Here is an 18,920-nt window from a genome sequence, read left to right on the forward strand (position 1 = left end):
GAGATCAACTGGCACATCGTGGGGACAGTAAAATACGGCCCTCTTACTGCAAGCTCCAGCACTTCTGCTCTCAATTCACCGGCCATTGTTGTTGTTGTAAAGCAGCTGACCGGCGCGGCGCTAAATGTTTACGTCACACCTGACGCTGTTTACAAGCACCTCTTTCATTCCGGAGCGCTGTGTAAAAGGGACTACTGATGCGCCAGCAGGCCGGCGTTGCTTGGTTCTGTGTAAATAACACAGAAGCAAGCAAAGCCGGCATATTGGAGTGATGTTGTTCCGTCAATATGCCGCAATCTCTGTGTAAAAGGGGCTATAGTGACAAACAACCCCATAGTGTGTGACAACCGACCCCTTGATGGGGTTGGTTGTCACAATGTGTCAGAGTGTCTTTGATGGTAAATTACTTCTTCATTACAATAAGTTGGAAAAAAAGAGAGACACACATTTCTAGCCAACACCTTACGCTTCAATTTAATGTAGGAATGGCTATTGACAGATGTTTTGGTGATGAGCAATTCTCACTAGAGTAAAAAGTGTGCCTACTTACCCCGTTCTCCCCTACATGAATTTGTCTCAAAGTTGCTTTCCCTGTGCATCTTTTTTTTTCTTCCAGATTTTACTTTAAATTGTATGAAATCAATTATTTAAACGTTGAGGGTGTAGCTTCCATTAAATATGTGCAAACGTACTGTGTGCAGGTGGTGGGCTACTCTCTGTAATGATGCTGTGTTAATTTTTGCAGACAAGGAACCTCAAATACTCCAGGAAAGACCTGGTGACACCAGGGGACAAACAAGGGGGACATGCAAATTTGAAATAACAAATGTGAACATGTCTCTTAGGATGAAGATGTGTGTTCAACGAGAGTTCTGTTTCGGGCTTGGAATGGAAAAACACACCAATAGACAGAAGACGGACAGCAAAAGCAGAAAAAAGTTGAAAATTCAAAAGGTGTTGTTATTTCCTCTTGCTTTTGTGGCCAGTCGCTGTATGTATGTCCTGTGGTTAAGAGCACTGCTATGGCAAGTGAATGAGCTCATGTTTTGTGGCCAATGTGTTACCAGGCTTATAATCAACCAAACAGCAACAGTCTATTTTTTTCTTCACTTACAAACATACCTTCATACAACTTGCGCGAAATGTACTTTTCCTATGGTAACTTTGTCATCATGTTAAGCCAGGGTTTTATTTGTTGTTATAACATGAAGCAATACAAATGAGTTCTAGAATGAATGAGATTGTATTTGAAACCTGTATGCTGATCAAAATAAAAATAAACAGTAAAAAGGCTTTCTTCTCACTGTATACCATATTTCAGTTTATGTGAGAATGTTTTGTATAATGTTAATTTTAATTGACAAAATGACTGTAAGGATTGATCATTGTAGGTAGAAGTCTGCCGCTTTACATCTGCAATATTATTTTATTACACAGCCATCTTTTTGATGCAAGTAAATGCAAGTAAAGGAAATTAATTCAGGATGAGTATTTCCTTTCTCTTTGGACGATTAAATGTCAATCTATTCCTGAACTTAATGACTGTAGCAATGCAGATTAATGCAATTGTAGTTGACATATTGTAGAGGCTAATAATTTTTTGATCAGCCCTGTTATAAAGTTTGTCTATTTTTTATTGTAATGATTTTTATATAATCTAAAACTTTTTGAGTAAATTATTATCTATTCATTTTTATAAACATTGGTAAAGAGAAGCATTATAGAATAGAATATGCTATAATAGAATATAGTAAATACAAATCAAATTATTTCAAGCAATGAAAAGAAATGCTGTGTAGTTGTCTTCAGACAAACATAGGAATTATTTATGAAATAATTTAACTTATGTAACTAATTATTATTTCTGGGTAATATTTCTTGTAAACATGATGCTCAGTGTAAATGTTCATATACAAATGATGAGTCGTTTATTTTCTGAACAACAGCATGAGAAAGACAAACAGCATTTCAGGATAAAAACTTTCCTGAGCGTTAAAGAAGTTTTCTGTCACTGCCAACACTGGAAAGAAAGAATGCATTTCTCTCTATATATATTGTTTACATGGTGCACATCCTCAACGTATCGCTTAAAAACAGCGATCCACTGCTAGCCACTCTCCTGACCTCTAGTGGAGATGTGGAGTAAAAACCAAACCAAAAACTCCATCAGAAGAGGTTTTGCCGTGAGCTTTACCCATGGCTTTACCCAACAGGCTACACTACTTATTATTGTTGTATTATCTCATTGCTAAAATTCACTATTTTTTAAGTATTGTAAGGCTCAATCTATGGCTTTTGGGTTGGATGATAAGAGTGCAGTAGATTTTTTTTTGATAGTATAAGTCATCAATTGCTTTTGAAATATATCTCGTTTGATCATTATGCCTCTGCTGAAACCATCACGTATCATGGAATTTTAAGACCATTTTTAAGACTTCCTCATCACTACTATCTGAGTTTTCCTCAGTACCCATTGCAGCAGGAGTCCAATCCTCATCCTCAACATCTTCATCATCATCATCATCATCATCATCATCATATTCCCCAAACCACTCCATGTCACTTGCATCCCCATCCATAATCAACTGCAGGGCGTCTTCAATACTTTTTTTTTGCCATCTAAAAACACACAACACACATTTCGATACACACATTTTCAACGCGGTTTTACTATACAATAAGTTTCTGCAATATAGGTAATTTTGCAGTTGATATTCCTATTGAATGAAAAACCGCTTGTGACTCACTGACTGACTGCGTCCATCTTGGATGACTCAACTGAAGGCTCTTTGTTGCATGAATGAATGCCTCTGGTGGATTATCTCTGCATTGCATGTATTTGATTGTATACATCAGGTTTTTCAGGGAAAACAATTATCATACTGATGATGTAGAGGTAAAAAAAACCTCATGTATCAAATATCATACATTTGGCGCTACAGGGTTAAGACCCATTTCACTTCATGGGCATATTTTAATTGTTGTTCTTCTAGGAATATGTTTTGGTTACAAATGTATAGATAGGATTACTGTTGTTAGCCCCCATTTAAATAAAACCTCACATCCACATTCTCTTTTTTCCCTTCAGGCTAGCCGCTTTTATGTTAGTGTGAAATCATATAACATTAGACACATTTCAGCTTGCTTTGTGGCCATGTAATCATGATTGGATGCATCAGTGTTGGATGCAGCAGTCAGAGCAGGAGACAATATTACTCTCTACAGTGACTGCAAAACATTATATCACGAACAACCATCCTTGTTTCCACATTGTGAAGATCCTCGGAATCCTATGACCTCCTGATCATGAAGGTTAAAGGCTCTGAGGAGGACCTTTACTGCTATGGAACTGAACAGAAAAAGGATTACAATGATATACGTGCTGGCAATCTTAAGGTTCTTTATTGTAGAACAATTTACAATATTTCAAATTTCACCACCTTGTTTATTTCATTTATCATCAGTTGTAAATAAATCATTACATAATACCAGACTATGAAATCTCACATTATTTTCAGAATTCAGTGCCTGCCCTTAGCTAAGACAAAGTAACACATTTAATAGATGTGTTCCTCACACTTAACATAAAAACAAATATAACAAAATAAATGACAGGAAAGGTATTTCCATAAGCAATTCTTAAATAAATTAAAGCTCAATTTTTTAATTATTTTCATTCAAATAAAAAACTTAAGGTACTGACTTTCTGCCTGTAAACAATAAAATAAACACAAATCCTCCATAAATATCAACAATTCATGCATTCAAAATATGCATTTCAATGCACACATTTTGCACAAACAAGTACACTTGTAAGTAAACTGTTCATTAGCATTTGACTAAACATACATACATCTCTAATTTCAAAATATGAAACATATGGCAACTCATTATAAATAATACAAAAAATAATATAATAGGTTTCCGTGGCCATGAAATTGTTGAAATTAAAAATACATTTATTTCAGAATTGAATGCATGTGTTTCTCACTTTGGTAAATGTCTTAATTTGAGGTTAAAATTGAATTCCGGCTTCTTCTTTGTTATACAGAAGAGCAGTACCTTCAACCATAGGCAAAGCTAAAAAAAAAACATAATTTAAAATATGATATGGTTTCAACCATATCTCTACATAAGACTTAATAACAAAACAAACTTCAAATATAAAATAAGTTAGGTAAAAATCAATCTCTCCACTTACATTCATATTCATCATGTGAAAGATATGCATTACTTATACTGTATGTCCAAGCGTACTACATTGTATTGCCTAGTTAAAGCAGCAACACACATCATACCTTTATTGTGATCCTGTCAATTCTTTTTATTTAATTATGATACCACGCAACTCAACTCAGAACGCAAATATCAATATATAATTTGTTTGTCTAACCCTACTTATCTTGAACTTATGTATGGACACGACTGAATCTGATATTTCACAGGTTAGGTAAGATTATGTTTCTTTTAAATTCAAGATATTGATATTAAATAACTTTTTGTGCTGACTATCAGAGTTTCTGAAGACCACTTTGAAGCTTCTCTGCAGTTGGCTCTTGTTTCTTTTTAAAAAGATTTTTGAGCTTTGAGGATTTCTTGCTCTTTTCCTTATTCTTGTGTCTCTCATCTTCAGTCCTAGTGGGTGATGGAGGAGATCGGCCAGCAGTCCTTGGTGGTGGCAATGGTGGCTCTGCCTCTGCTAGCAGCCTGTTCTGGAGCAGGTTGGGAGATGAGAAGGTTAGTGGGCTCGTTGCCATGGAGTTGCAGGACTTCTCAAGGATTCCATCATAAACAAGTTGGCTCAACTGGCCAACTTCAAAATGTTCTGATGATGAATTCCATTGCGCCTGGGATACCGTAAGGTCTGGCTGTCTAATTCGACCTGGTGATGAACTTGATTCCGATTTCGCCAAATCTTCCGGAGTGTCTGTGGAACTGTCGGTGTCAGCTCTTTGCAGTCTTGGTATTCTCCTTCTGAGAGCACCAGCAGACATCTCAAATTCATCTCGCAATACCCTCCTACTTGTGGATGGGTCTAAACCATATTCTTGCTTCTCTGCAGAGGAAGAGATCTCCATGAGTGCTTCAAATTTCTCTCTGGGTAGCATCTTCATGGAAGCAACATCTGTACAATACTCAAGCTCCTCTCTTGATATCTTTCTTGTTGGTATTCTCTGGGTGTCAACTATTTTGTCCATTGATAATGATCTAACAAGGGAATCAAGCTGGCACTCCCTATTATTCCATGGTAGCTTTCTAGAACCCGTGTCTAGGGGCATTCCCATTGAATCTCTTGTAACCCTTCTGGACACTGAGTCAAACGGATGCTCCACATCTTCTCGTATCATTTTTCTTGAGGCATTGTCCATTTTGGACCCCATCATATCTCTTGAGATCATCCTTGGTGATGCATCGGGGGTGGATTCTAATTCATTCCAAATCATCTTTTTCACATCACGCTGTAAATCACTTCTTTCTCTGTATACATTCCTTGAAGTAGTGTCCATCAAATCCCCTAGAGTATCTCTCTCTACTCTCCTGGCTGGGAATTCGGCATCTGACTCATTGGGAGATCCCTTTCTAACTGCAGCATTCACAGGCACTTCACTCATGTCTCTGGATATCTTCCGTGATGTAGCCTCTATCAAAGACTCTTCTCTGGATATCTTCAAATAAGGGATTTCCATAGACGTATCCAAACCTTTGTCCTTTGCCATCATCCTACAGGAAACATCTATGGAAGTGTCAAGCTCTTCCATGTTAATATTGGGAACTGGAGATTCAACAGCAGCGTCGACTTCTTTTGATGAACCTGAGCTGTTCAGCAGCTCAGCTGCGTCATGACAGAGCTTTTGAGAGGAAGTGTCAACAATGGGACTAGGGAACACTTTGCTGGGAGGAGTTGAGGTCATGTATTCTGTGTCTGAAAACCTCTCTTGGGAGTCTCTATAAGTGAGAGAAAAGAAAGGAAAGGAATAAGGGCCCGTGTCCACCTAACGCCTTTTTCCAGCGTTAAACGCTGGCTGTGCGCTCGGTAGTGTGTCTACTGAGCGTTTTTTTCGACCGCTTTTTTCAAGCGTTTTATGAGCTGGGAGAGAGAGTGCTGTGATCGGGGGAGAGAAAATGCTGATCGTCAGACCTATCAACACTGGTTTAACTCTTTAGGCTTGCTGTTTTCTATTTAAATCGTTACATTTTAATATGAGTAGTCTTATGAAACAGAGAATACTTTCCACCATCCTCTGTTTGGATGAGGAGTTATCGCGGCTCCTGCAAACACACACAGAGCAAGTTGTAGGCTGACGTGTGCGCATGAAACGATCCGTAGGAGATAAAAAATACAGCGAATCAAGAGTTTGCCTAATCTGCTCCCACAAACGGGCTCTCCTCCCTCTATTCTGGTCATTTTAAGTCACTATTTTCGTACAGTTTCGGGTAAACAGAGACGGAAAAAGCAGTTTCTCTTCCGTCTTCTTTGTTGCCAAGGCGACGAGTCCCGACAATCTACTATCTGATTGGCCCTTTGAAAAAAGCGGCGGTGACGTCCCCAACGCCTTTCTGAAAAGTTTAACTTTTTTCAACTTGCAAATCTCGAAGCGGCCGCACAAAAAGGCAAAAGGGTCAATATCGCTGTAGGGTGCCTTTCCACCCTCACAATACTTGAAATGTTTTGTCTGAAATTTCCATATCCTTTATGCTTTATCATAAATAGTGGACTCTGAAGTTGTGTAAATATATATTTACGGAGCTCCCACACCTATTTTTAGTTAATTATGACCTGTTTTCAGAGGAATGAGTGTAAGATATGTCCACCCTGCCGTGGAAATGTACATTACTGCTAAACATGTTTTTTATTTGAATTTTAAGATGAAAACTAAATTTCATAAAAGGTATGATGTCCCTTTCCTAAACAAGGACTTTGTTTGATTTCATATTATAATTATTTTTTTTTTAATGTATGTGATCCCTTCGTTTTCAAAGAAACACACACAAATCGCACATGGATTTCTTTGATTTGGAAAGTAAATGTGATATTTTGTTAGGTTTTTTTTTGTGCACATTATCCCATCCCTCACTTAGCTGTTATACACTAGATTAAATATTATTATATTTTACAGTATGACTGATTTTTAATCTAAAAATGTCAAGATGACAGGGTGGACAATCACATGACTGCGAGCAATTTGTGCAAATTACAATAATTCAATGTGACCAAATGATAAAGGCAATGATACAGGAATAAGCAATAATATAGAATAATGACCTAGCTTGTATCTGTGTTTGTGTCCACACAATTGTCTTGCATGTATCATCATTTACAATTCCCATTTAAAATGATTGAAATGTCCACCCTGTCATGGGAATGTCCACCCTGTCGCCACTTTACCCAATGCAAGACATGACAGGGTGGACAATTGAGGATGATGACAGGGTGGACATTTTGATCTTAAATTTGCATGTAAGCTAACAACTAACTAAGATTGTATAACTGGCTGGTATGGTTGTTGAAGAGAAATGTCTATAGTTAAACATACACATTTTTAAACTATTGAATTATCAACAGTTATGGTGTATTTCATGCCGACAGGGTGGACATTTTAAGCTTCGGACAAACCTGTAAGCAAACTTTTACAAAGAAAATGTGTATGTAGGAAAGTAATCTAAACACTAAACTCAGCCTCCCCATCAATGAAATGCATTAATCACTGGTGTTGTGGTGTTCCTGGAGTGGATGACCTTTTCTTAATTGGACGGATTCTCTAACATGACAGGGTGGACAATTTTTAAGGGACACAAACAAACATCTTATTTTTTTTTAATAAATTAAAATTAGAAATGTGTGTTCAAATTATAAATACACCTTGGTTGAATATTATTACTATTGTATATAATTGTATGAAAAAAAAAGATAATTTGTATGATTAGACCACATTTTACTTGAATTGTAAATTAATGTTCACTGCGAGGGACAAGGGAAAATAGCACATATCCTCTTTTACAAAACTGAATAAAATCTAAAATATGTATCTGAAGAGCCAAATAATGTTTTGTCAAGGATAGAAAAACATTGTCCAGTACAACAAACCTCTTTCATATTATTTTTAAGTTAAATTAAGACAGTAATTCACTAGTGTGTGCATGGGACACCAAAAGGCACCCTACAGGGATATTGACCCAAAAACGCTTGAAAAAAAACGGTGGGCGCTGCGCCTTTTCTCCGAGCGGCCGCCTTTTCCCGAGGCGGCCGCTTCTCATTGGGAATAAATTGAAAAAAAGGGCGCTTGTGGTGGGAAAAAGCCGGTAGGTGGACACGGGCCCTAAGGAAAGTAAGGGAGAAGACAGGAAACAATGAAGGAATTAAGGAATGGCCAACATCAACAAAGGTTGTATTTTAACACAATTGTTAAGCATGTACGATATGTAAAAACAAATAGGCCTCTAAAAATTGTTGACAGGGAGACATACTGTTTCTTTAGAGTTTTCAAGAAAAGCCCCTGGTCCTCATCAGGGCAAGGATATGGGGCTCGGATGGGGATGAGAAGGTCAGGGTCTTGGGAGCTCATGGCTGTAGGTGGCTGAGGACAACGTGACCGGCATATGGTGGATCCCTGTGTTCGAGGAGAGCGCATCAGAGGTGGAACTGGAACTAGAGGGAGGCGAAAGATGAAACAAGCAGCAAAGAAAAATCATCAAAAAATCAATATAGAATATTTAGATTTTTTTTTAATAAATATTTTATTTAGATTTTTTGAAGATGCCGTTAGCCCTGTTTCATTTCAGAAGAATAGTGCTTTCAGAATGTGGAGATCTGAAGCTGGGTGGATGCTGTGCTCACTTATTTGTTGAGACGATAGAGGTTGAATATCCTTTTCTGGGCATACTCCAAGTGAGTTGGGTTGATCCTGGAATTGCAGTTGTGTTCACTGCCCAACATAATTCGGAGCGAGCTAGTGGGCTAGGCTTAAAGATGTATAAATAATGCCAGGAGGTGAATGGGAGGAAGAGGGGAAAGAGTGTTTGGGGGGGGATGGTGTACAGTATGTGAATGTGTGTGTGTGTATATATATATATATATATATATATATATATATACACAGTATTATACATATTATATAAACAAAAAGGGATATGTTGTGATCCTTTATTATCTCATTTCCAATGACTGTCCGACACTGATCCCTTTTTAATTTTTTTTATTTATTTCGCTCTTGATTTTATTTTACGCAAGGAGATCTAAATATCTAGATGGATATATACTACATAAAGTACATTTAAAGAAAATCCTGAGAAACACTATAACTGCAGATGTTTCCATACAGGCAATAACAGGACACAAAATGGTTTGATGAGTCGGAAATATGTGAATAACATGACACAGCCCTAACAGTCATCAGATCTTACTTACCTTGCATATGTGGACACTCTTCTAACAGATCCTCGATAGATCCATGGATGGAGCTGTTGCTTGACCAAGAAGAATGGGGCACTCGAGGTAACCCAATGGCAATGGAGTCTGAGTAGAGCTCAGCAGTGAGTTTGGCTAGGCCAGGATTCCTTATGATGGGGAAGCCACAGAGGCGCTCAATCTGCTGCCAGCGATGGAGGCGCTCTCGTAGGACGGCTGTTACATCAGTCAAGGAATTCCTTTTGAAAAAAACATATACATTTGTGACACATGTTATACATTTCCTTTGCCAGAGACAGGCAACATTTGCACAGCTGTGTTTCTGACTCACTTTGCCTGCATGATCTTTTGGTCAACTTGGTCTAGAGAGGAGCCATGGGCAACATGAAGCGTCCCGAGCACAGAATTCCTCTTCTTCTTAATCTTCTCTGCCTGCAAGGGAGCACAGGTACAGGTCCATTAACAGGTACATAGATATGCTGTTAAAAACAACAAAGTCTAACATGCCCTTTACATTTTTTTTCAACTACTTGCTTTTGTACCCAGGGCAGTCACTGTAAATATCACTACTGTCATTTTCTTGTGTTTCTCCTTTCTCGTGCATTACCTCTTCCTTGGCAGAGTTGAGCTGTAGCTCTGCACTATGCCTCTTGATATTGTAGTACTGGACTTCCACCTCATGTGTCATCTGCAGCCACTCCTGGAGAGCCCCTGAGGCACTCCAGCTAGCATTCATGTCCTTCTCTGCCTGCTTCAGTGCTCCAAGGACCTGAGGAGATGACGTCAGTCAAAAGTCAGAAAAAACAGTGTGTAGAAAAATAGTTGACAACTGCAATCATAGTCTAATCCCCGCAGATTCTACTAGTACTTTTACTATTGTTTTTTATATCTTAAAGTTTACTTTAACCCATTGATGACTATGGCAATCTAGGATGCATGTCCTTAATGCCTGAGGGTTTTCTGAAAAAATAGTATGAATTGTCAAGTCTACCAAAACCTTAATATCTAAGCCTGTGTAGCACAAACATGAAATAAAATACATTTAAAAGGTAAGGTTCACAGGTTTTATTTAAACATGCTCCCTTAGCGCTTACAAACCAACACATTTTTCTAAAAATCGTCAAAATTAGATGGGGGGAAAAAAAAGAATAAATAATATAAAATATTTAAAAATAATGTGCTAAACGAGGTTATAATCCTGCTTCCTTTTAGCATGGATTGTAGTGACTGAGTGTGCAGTGGAGGGATAAAGATAGACAGATATAGGAAGGAGAAGATAGCTTTATTTTATTATTTAGTTCAGTTATCACTGGCACCATAAATCCGACTTCCCAGTTCAACTGGAACGCAGACTGACTCCTGCTGTCGGGAGCTGATCAGCTGGTCCAAACGGCTGTATACCACGGAGATGAAAACGAAACTGAAACTTAACTATCGCCTGGCTGGGCTGAATTTGAGTTGGAGCAGCAAAATATAGCCTAAATTCATAAATATTGTTAATAAATATAGATGCAATGTGTTGTGTGATTTTCGTCAGTAGCCTATAGCCTAGTAGACCTTGATTCTGCGCTCCGAACGCCACTAACTGTTCTGTAATACACTATCGCCGACACAGCTGGCGTATTTTTTTTTATTATTAGGCTATTTATTTATTAATTTTTTGATTGGCATGATTTTTGGCAAACCACACATTTTTTGGGTGGTCACGTGGTCTTCAAAAATCAACAAAACCCACCTCATGTGCATTTGAACCCATAGATATATATAGTATATATGTCTATGATTTGAACCAATGACGGTGCATTCTATGTTGCTCACGCCATGACAATTAGATAAAGTAACAATGCTGCGGGACGCAGCATCAGGCAGGAGATACAATGTGGCATCACGCAACAGCCGTCATCAATGGGTTAAGTGTCGCTTTTTACAACTTATTTTAAGAAGTATTCGTGTATATTGTCTTATAATGTTTTGTCTGCCTCGGCAGTTGTAAATGAGTAATATAAGTAAAGTTAACTTCACTTGACTTTAAAGTGGCTACAAGGACATTTCAGTTTTTGTTGATTCAATCTGAACATTTGGAGAAAAGTGGTAGTGTTTTTACGACACCAGAGCCCATTTGTTTTGGAAGTGAGTGAAAGAAAAACCCCAGGGTGCACCGCGATGAGGTAATGTATGTATATGTGACATTGTCAGATTAATAATGGTAATATGACGATGGTGAAGTAAAGCAAACTTTGAATTAGTACCATTTGGGAAACACAGGAAGTTCCTGTCTGCTGTAAACTGTTTTGTCCAAGTTTCAGGGAAAAAACTGACCCATGCAAAGGCATTTATAGAAATTATGTACAAATAACATTATTTAGCTGATGGTCTCGTTTGCTGTTACAGGTCGTTTCTGATCATCAGAGGAAAAATGACTGTTTAATAGACATTTAAAAGTTCCTCAGACTTTCCATTAACACCTAACTATAAACTATAGCAACAATGGCATGAGTCTTGTGCAGCATTTGCAAAGTTGCATCCTCTAGTTGTATGGTGTGCAATATGTCTACCTGTTCTAGCTCTTCTTCAGCATATCTGAGGCGGCTGAGCTCGCTGACAGCTCCCTGTCTCAGCTTGTGCAGACGATAGGCTTCCTCCTGCGCCCCCATGATCTCATCTCTCATTTTCACCTCCAGGTTCTGTTTCGCCTCTGCGACATTACGTTTTTCTTCCTGGGCTTGCTCCAATCTGAGTATGTGGAAGATGTTTTAGTGCAATCAACCGAAACAAAGTAAATAAAATAATGTAGAGATAAAAGACAATGAATCCCAAATACTCACTGTTCCTGCAGATCTGTGAGGCTTTGTTCAGCCGTCTGCAGACTTTCCAAATCCTTCATCATCTTGGAAATCTGGATTTTACTGGTTTTCGTCTGGACCTGGGCAAACCAGCAGCCTCCAACTCCCATTACCACCGATACAATTAACAGCAGGTCCTTCATGTAGTTATGAGGGGGGCCTATTGGCAGATTGGAATGTCGTGGGATAGTCAAGTTTTGCTTTAATCACGCATAATTAGCAACATGGAGTAAGACAAAAACACCTTGCAGAAAGGTTTTAGCCCACCCACACAAGAACCACCATGGATAAACAACACATGAAAGTGTGTCAGTACATTTCCTTTAAATACGGGAACATTTTAACTGGGAGAGTTGCTAGATAATATGCAAACTATAGAGTCAAGTAGGCATAATAGGGACCGCTACATTAAAATGACATAAGAGGAAGGAGGGTGAAGACTTAATCTTACGAGTAGGTGGTCCAAACAGAACAACATCCAGAGCTTTGATGTTTAGCTTCTGTTTGTCTCTCTGGTCCTGAACCTTTAGGTGGCCACTCAAGAATGAAGGCTCATTCGCTGCAATCCTATACACAGAAGTCACAGGCAATTAGGCCTTGTTGATACAACTGTTAACAACAACTAACAACAACAACAAAAACACTTTGTTTTTACAGTGTATCACTTAGTCTGGACTATAGCATTGTCATTGGATATTCTTACCTGGGGAGAGTGTTTCCATTGACCTTAAAGTCTTTAAAGTTCCTCTCATACTGTGGCAACTCAACAAACTCCTTCAGCCAGCGGAGCACCTCTTCTTGAGTCCAGTTATGCACTGAGAAGAGAGAAAAGGAAAGGAGACACAGTGAGACAAAGTATACCTTCTGGGACACACTCTCAACATTAAATTCAAATTCAAATAAACTTCAGCATGATAGAGGAGAAAAAGTTTAAAACTGCATTATATAATTCTATTTGCGACTATCTTTTTCAGATATATCAAAATGCAAAGGCCATGCAGCAGTGCAGCCCAATTTAAAGGCATTATATATTGTGAGGATTCCAACCTACCGTCCTCCCATGCCAAGACCTCTTGTCAACCCTTTGCCACCACATGTAAAATGTTCTATATCCGCCACTGCTCCATGGCCAGTCTGTGTTCAATCAGTCTTAACATTGTCAACATTTTCCTTTGTTTTCAACCAGTCATAGTGGTCAGGTATTCTGCTACCATGTAACCCTCTGTTTAGGGTCAAGTGGAATTCTAATTTAATTTGTGGTTTGGTTCCAGAATTTAAAATAATTTTCTTGTTGTTTTGTGGTTGTGCCATATTGTTTGTTACCAGGACCAGCTGGCAGAGGGGACTCTGATCGTTGTTCAACACCTAAGTATGTTTTTTCACAATTCTACATCCAGGGCTTCAAGTGGATGTTTTTTTCCCCTTTTATGGTCTTGTCCTGAGTCCAGCTGATGCATGCACCCACCTGTAGATGTCTTCCAGCCCCTCCAGAGCTCCTCCACTGTGATGTGCTGGTCGTTCCTGTGCAGGTTGCTGTGTTTGTTGGTTTGCTGCTGCTTCATGTCTTCAATGATGAACTGTGAAAGACAGAGGTACAGAAGGAAATGGTGAAAATACAACTTTGAAGAGTGAATAACATTAGCTGAGTACAAACTCATAACCCCTCTGTCCAAAATAAATGTGATGCGTTGTGTGCAGTGTTTTATATTCTTGGAGTTCTACTGAGGATAAGAGAACAGCGTGTCTTGGGACTGTATTTATCTATTTAATACATGCAGTAGCATTAATGTGTGTGGCAAACTTCAATGATTGCGCGGGTGTGTGTGTTAGTGTTGTCTTGGTATGTGTCCTTGGCTGTAAGCCGAGTCTTCATATGATGGCTAGAGGAATCGTGTGGCTGTGTTCTGATGCGCCCGGGCCCCTCCCCTGATGTTTCTATGGCAACCGCAACCAGAGCCCCTGGATAGTGTATCTCTGAACTGCATTCTGGAGGCCAAAGGCATTCCAAAATCCTGGGTTTACTACCTATGTCATACACAAGCAGGGACATGCACTCCATGGACAAAATACGTTTTCACTTTGGACATTGTTTACTCTGAAATTGTACACTAAACAAACAAAATCCCAAACAATCCCATACATGCAGTGAATATGCCTTTACACACACACAGAGCCACATGCAGAAGTTAATAATGGATCACTTGAATACATGATAACTGGGATGTGCAGTATATTATACTACTGCGAAAAATCATGCATGTAAGCAAAAATGTATCATACATTGCTTTGCAACAAAATGTTTTAGTAGTTATGAAATTGTTTCCTCATTCCCATTAACTTTTTTCATGGTTATAAAACATTTGTAATATCCTTTAATTCGGTTTATAGTATAAATATTTCCTGCCCCCTTTGTTCTCGCAGACTGTGCGGTGTTACAGCATTGAGACGATCAGGGTTTCTTTCCAAGTTGTTCGGACCAATATGACAAACTGGCTACAGAATAAGGGGTTCTGAACTCAGGAAACATTAAGGGGGAGTTATATTCTTGAGTATGTCTCTATGAAGGTCACCAGCGTCGCAGTATTCTATTAGTGCAGACCAATGTTGTCAGTGAGCCAGAAGCAAAGTTAGACCGTTGCTATCCTTGAAGGAGTATTTGACTCTAGCACCAGCCAGGGCACCTGTTATTGGTCTGTCTCTTGCATGCGATGAACATACACAAACTAAGGATTCACAAAAAAGCTAAGAAAAGGTCTTGCAAAGAGTGAGTTGTGTACCTCCACACTCTCCTCCACCTCGATCCCGCCATCTTTGTCATCGTCCATCATCTGATGGATGCTCCGCAGGGCCTCCAGGCTGAAGCGGTCTGCCTCGCTCATACATGGTGGATACACTACCATGCAGGGGTCTACATGGGTCAGGAAGGCAGTGACATTAGATCAATTATTATTTCCCTCAACCCATCCATAGAGTTCCTTTCAGTTTTGAATTGACCCAGCTCAACCATTGATTCACCTTATCGATAAATCAAGCTGAATGTATGCATTTGTATGTTCACTTCTCTTTTTATATAGCAAATACCATGAAAGACCAAACAATCTTCTCACGGGGGCGCCCTTAGCTCAGTTGGTAGGGCGTCCCCCCCGGGCCGGGCCCAGCAGCAGACCCGGGTTCGATTCCCGCCCGTGGTCGTTCTCTGCATGTCACTCCCCTCTCTGCCCCATTTCACCTCTGTCTCTACACTATCAATAAAGCATGAAAAATGCCAAAAGAAAATCTTAAAAAAAAAAAAAAACAATCTTCTCAGTACTGACAGATTACGATTATTTTGGCTTAAACCGGGACTGCAAAAATGTATTATTCCATTAATGTACTACTCTCTCCAGTCAGTGTGTATATCCAAAATGTCCACATAACAACAAACAAACAAAAAACATAAAGTCAGGGGCCGTGTTTTCTCTTAAAATAAATAATTTGGTCAAGACATTTTAATTGCATGTTTATCAAATGAATTATAGTACATGGTGTCGTGCTAGCTTAGTGGTTGAGAGTCATGCCTTTCAATCACAGTGGCTTAAACACAATACAGGAACACTGATCCATGGGAGGATGACACATAGCTTTCTGCAATCTATCATACTGAGTCAGAGTCCATTTCTGTCTCTGTGACTCTGAGATTTGGTGTTCCAATGAGATGAAAGGGCCGGGGTTGACACTAGCTGTTCTCTGTCCACAATCGCTCTACATTTACATTGGGGATTAAATGATTTTACAACAACTGCATGTTTAATAAATGTCAGCACTTGGATATGGGGGGACAACAATGGCTTAAAATTCATTGTTTTCTTTGATTGATGTATGCATTGGATGCATGACATATGTGAGACATTATTTTCAAGATAATTATTGGTAAATAGTTAAAATTCTTCTCTTGATAATATCCTGATTAACTTGAAATTGTAAAGGGATCCATGTTTGCCTGCTTACTCCCATAGCCAGGAGCTGTACAGAGAAAAGACACGGATCTAAGGAAACATGCATTTTTATCAGTACAGTGTGTGTGTGTGTGTGTGTGTGTGTGTGTCTTAGATTTCCCTGTGGGACCTTCACATATGACCTGTGTTTAACCCTTTCCACAGGTGAGCTGGAGCCACGGCACACGACTGGGGCACTAAGCACCAAAAACAATTATAGTCATTAGAGTCTTAAGATCACAGTAACAAAATAAAACTCCTTGGCAAGGTCTTCCAAGACATATACACATGTTTGTCTTTCTATGAAATGAGAAATAAATGTTGTTTCATACATTTCTGTTTGGCAGCATATGAAAGATCTCAAAGCAAAATTTCACCAATGAATTAAATGAATTATTAATAAATAAAAGATTAGCTTTATTCCCATTCATTTTCATCAAATAAACAAAATGGCCTTCAAACCAAGGATATTCTGTTAAGTAGGCCTAATAATAATAATTATTATTATTATTATTATTATAGACAATATCAAAATGTTGTTATTTCTTTAATATTAGAATCACCAATCATTATGAATTAATTTGGAAAACAAATGTCAAAACATACGCATGGCATGGCACCGGTACCAATTTGTAGGCCTACAGGAGGCCTTCAGGCCTAAGTTTTGAGCCGAAATCTAGCCTCCCTTTATGATTCCCTCTATATGTTGTCGTGTTGACGCAATCATTCACCACGTACCTGTAGGATCGAAAACTACGTTACCACCGGGGAAGGCGAAACCATGGAGGTCCCCGGCCACAAAGACCAAAGCGGGGAAAACCAGGAACAACAGAGGGGACACAGGCAGCATTTCAGACGGTGAATTAGATCGTGCTCCAGAGTTCAGAAACTCTTCAAAAACAGATGGAGAAAGAACATATACAGGACCTGCCCCAGTTTATGGGGCACCAGTGGCAGTCTGTGGAACGTGTTAAGCGATCTGTGTTGCTATAACGGTACAGCCAGATGCGAGATGTGATACTGATGAATCACTTGAGAAATCAGCCAAGCAGGGTTGTAGTGCAACTTGAAATGTTTGAAAGCGCACAGATAATTTCAAAGAAAGTAAACAGTAATGATATGCAGAGTCATCCAAACAGAAGAGAGTCGTGCGTAAAACCAACGCCAAACGTGGCCAATGGTATTCCGGCAAAAAATGTCAGGTAATGCAAAGATAAATCCACAACAGGTCCCACACAAAGTTATGATAAAAAGTCCCGAGGCACACCCATCATCACTTAAATCCAGTGTTGTAACTGCAGATATCAGGAGACGATTCCAAGGACGCATGAAAACAACCTTTTAAGGTCAGACGGTGTTTAAATGCCAAGGCAATACAGGCCTATATAATCCTGCTAAGGGTGCAGACGGATTCTATGTCCCTCTAATCCAGCTTGATTCCGTTTTGTGTCTACTTCTGTTCTCTTTATAAGTCAGCTAAAAGTACTTGTGCAGTGATCGGATCTCTCGTCACCCCTTTCCCAACAGAGACTAACTGACGCTCTTACTCGGAACTGACCACCTCTCCATCTGACTCTCTCTTTCTCTACACTCACTCTCTCTCTCTCTCTCTCTAGCAACACGACACTATTTTGTTTTCCAAACCACTCGCCAACTCAGAGCACCGAGGTATAGAAAATACAATAAATCTAGTTTGCTACAGCGTTGATCCAGTGACCTCGTTTTTAGATATGTCACGTTACAGCCAGACTGTGTACACAGCCTGAGTATGTACGTGTCTGACAACAACTGTATCTTAGTAGCCTACACACGTATCTTGAAGCTATAGTGAATGGACTTAACACATTTTTGTCCACCTGTTCATGGGTTTCTAATGATGTCTATATGTGGCTTGAGATTTTGTCAACTCAGACACACACAAACAATAGACTGTACTGTACCTCCTTAAATTAAAATGAGTTAGAACGTGAAGAGTGTGAGGTACAACACCACAGACAGACACACACTCTTTAACGGTAAAAAGTGTCAGGTTTCATTCCAGCAATTCAGCTGCCGGTTTTAAAATAGTGGGGCACATTTGACCCCTGTGGAACCTGGCCATTTGGCCATGGTCCATAAAGGGCTCAGCAGGATCTGAGTGACTAATATGGTATATAGCCTATGTGCATTTTACATGATTACATCTATAAAACAGATCGAAAACACTCTTAAAACCCTAAAACAGGCAACGTGCACTGGGAGATACATACTCTTTAACATCCTGTAGGGGGCTTGCTGGAAGGTTTTCACTAATCTAGTTAGCATTTATCAAAAGACTTGTCTGTTATTAACATCTAGGTGACATGATTTGGTTCAAGTTATCTTTCATTGTTTAGTCAGCCTGATCAGAAATCAACATGGACGCCAGTGGTGAAGCGCCAGCTTCCCAGGGTGTAAGTAATCATATATTAGACACACTTATTTTCGTTAAAATAACAATCTAAATACATAGATTGAATTAGGACATTTGTCTTAACATGCTAATGAAGAAAAATAAAATCCAACTGTGTGTGTTTGAGGGGTTTTTAGCAGAATTTGAAATGTATGTATCCCCGGAGATACGTTGCCTGATTAGGGGTAGAAATTTGGTCAATGTTTATTATTCTGAATTTTATTTAAAACTTGAAGGCATGTTGATAATGACTGCAGAACCATATA

General features: G+C 39.0%; 1 protein-coding gene across 1 annotated transcript; it reads right to left on the reverse strand.

Moving 5' to 3' along the window:
* Positions 1-3,659: 3,659 nt before the first annotated feature.
* On the reverse strand, positions 3,660-17,494 carry LOC307251436 (uncharacterized protein; the record flags this gene model as incomplete). The annotated part of the gene is made up of 15 exons (XM_080028807.1): positions 3,660-5,946; positions 8,467-8,647; positions 9,407-9,645; positions 9,738-9,838; positions 10,014-10,175; positions 11,962-12,139; positions 12,232-12,409; positions 12,701-12,816; positions 12,953-13,064; positions 13,715-13,826; positions 15,027-15,157; positions 16,237-16,251; positions 16,367-16,420; positions 16,962-17,114; positions 17,491-17,494. The coding sequence occupies 15 exons, from the start codon at positions 17,492-17,494 to the stop codon at positions 4,512-4,514; spliced, it is 3,171 nt and encodes a 1,056-aa protein (XP_079884933.1). The 3' UTR covers positions 3,660-4,511.
* Positions 17,495-18,920: the final 1,426 nt, after the last annotated feature.

This window comes from Ammodytes marinus (assembly GCF_949987685.1).
Source record: "Ammodytes marinus genome assembly, chromosome: 6".
In the NCBI taxonomy this organism is placed as follows: Eukaryota; Metazoa; Chordata; class Actinopteri; order Uranoscopiformes; family Ammodytidae; genus Ammodytes; species Ammodytes marinus.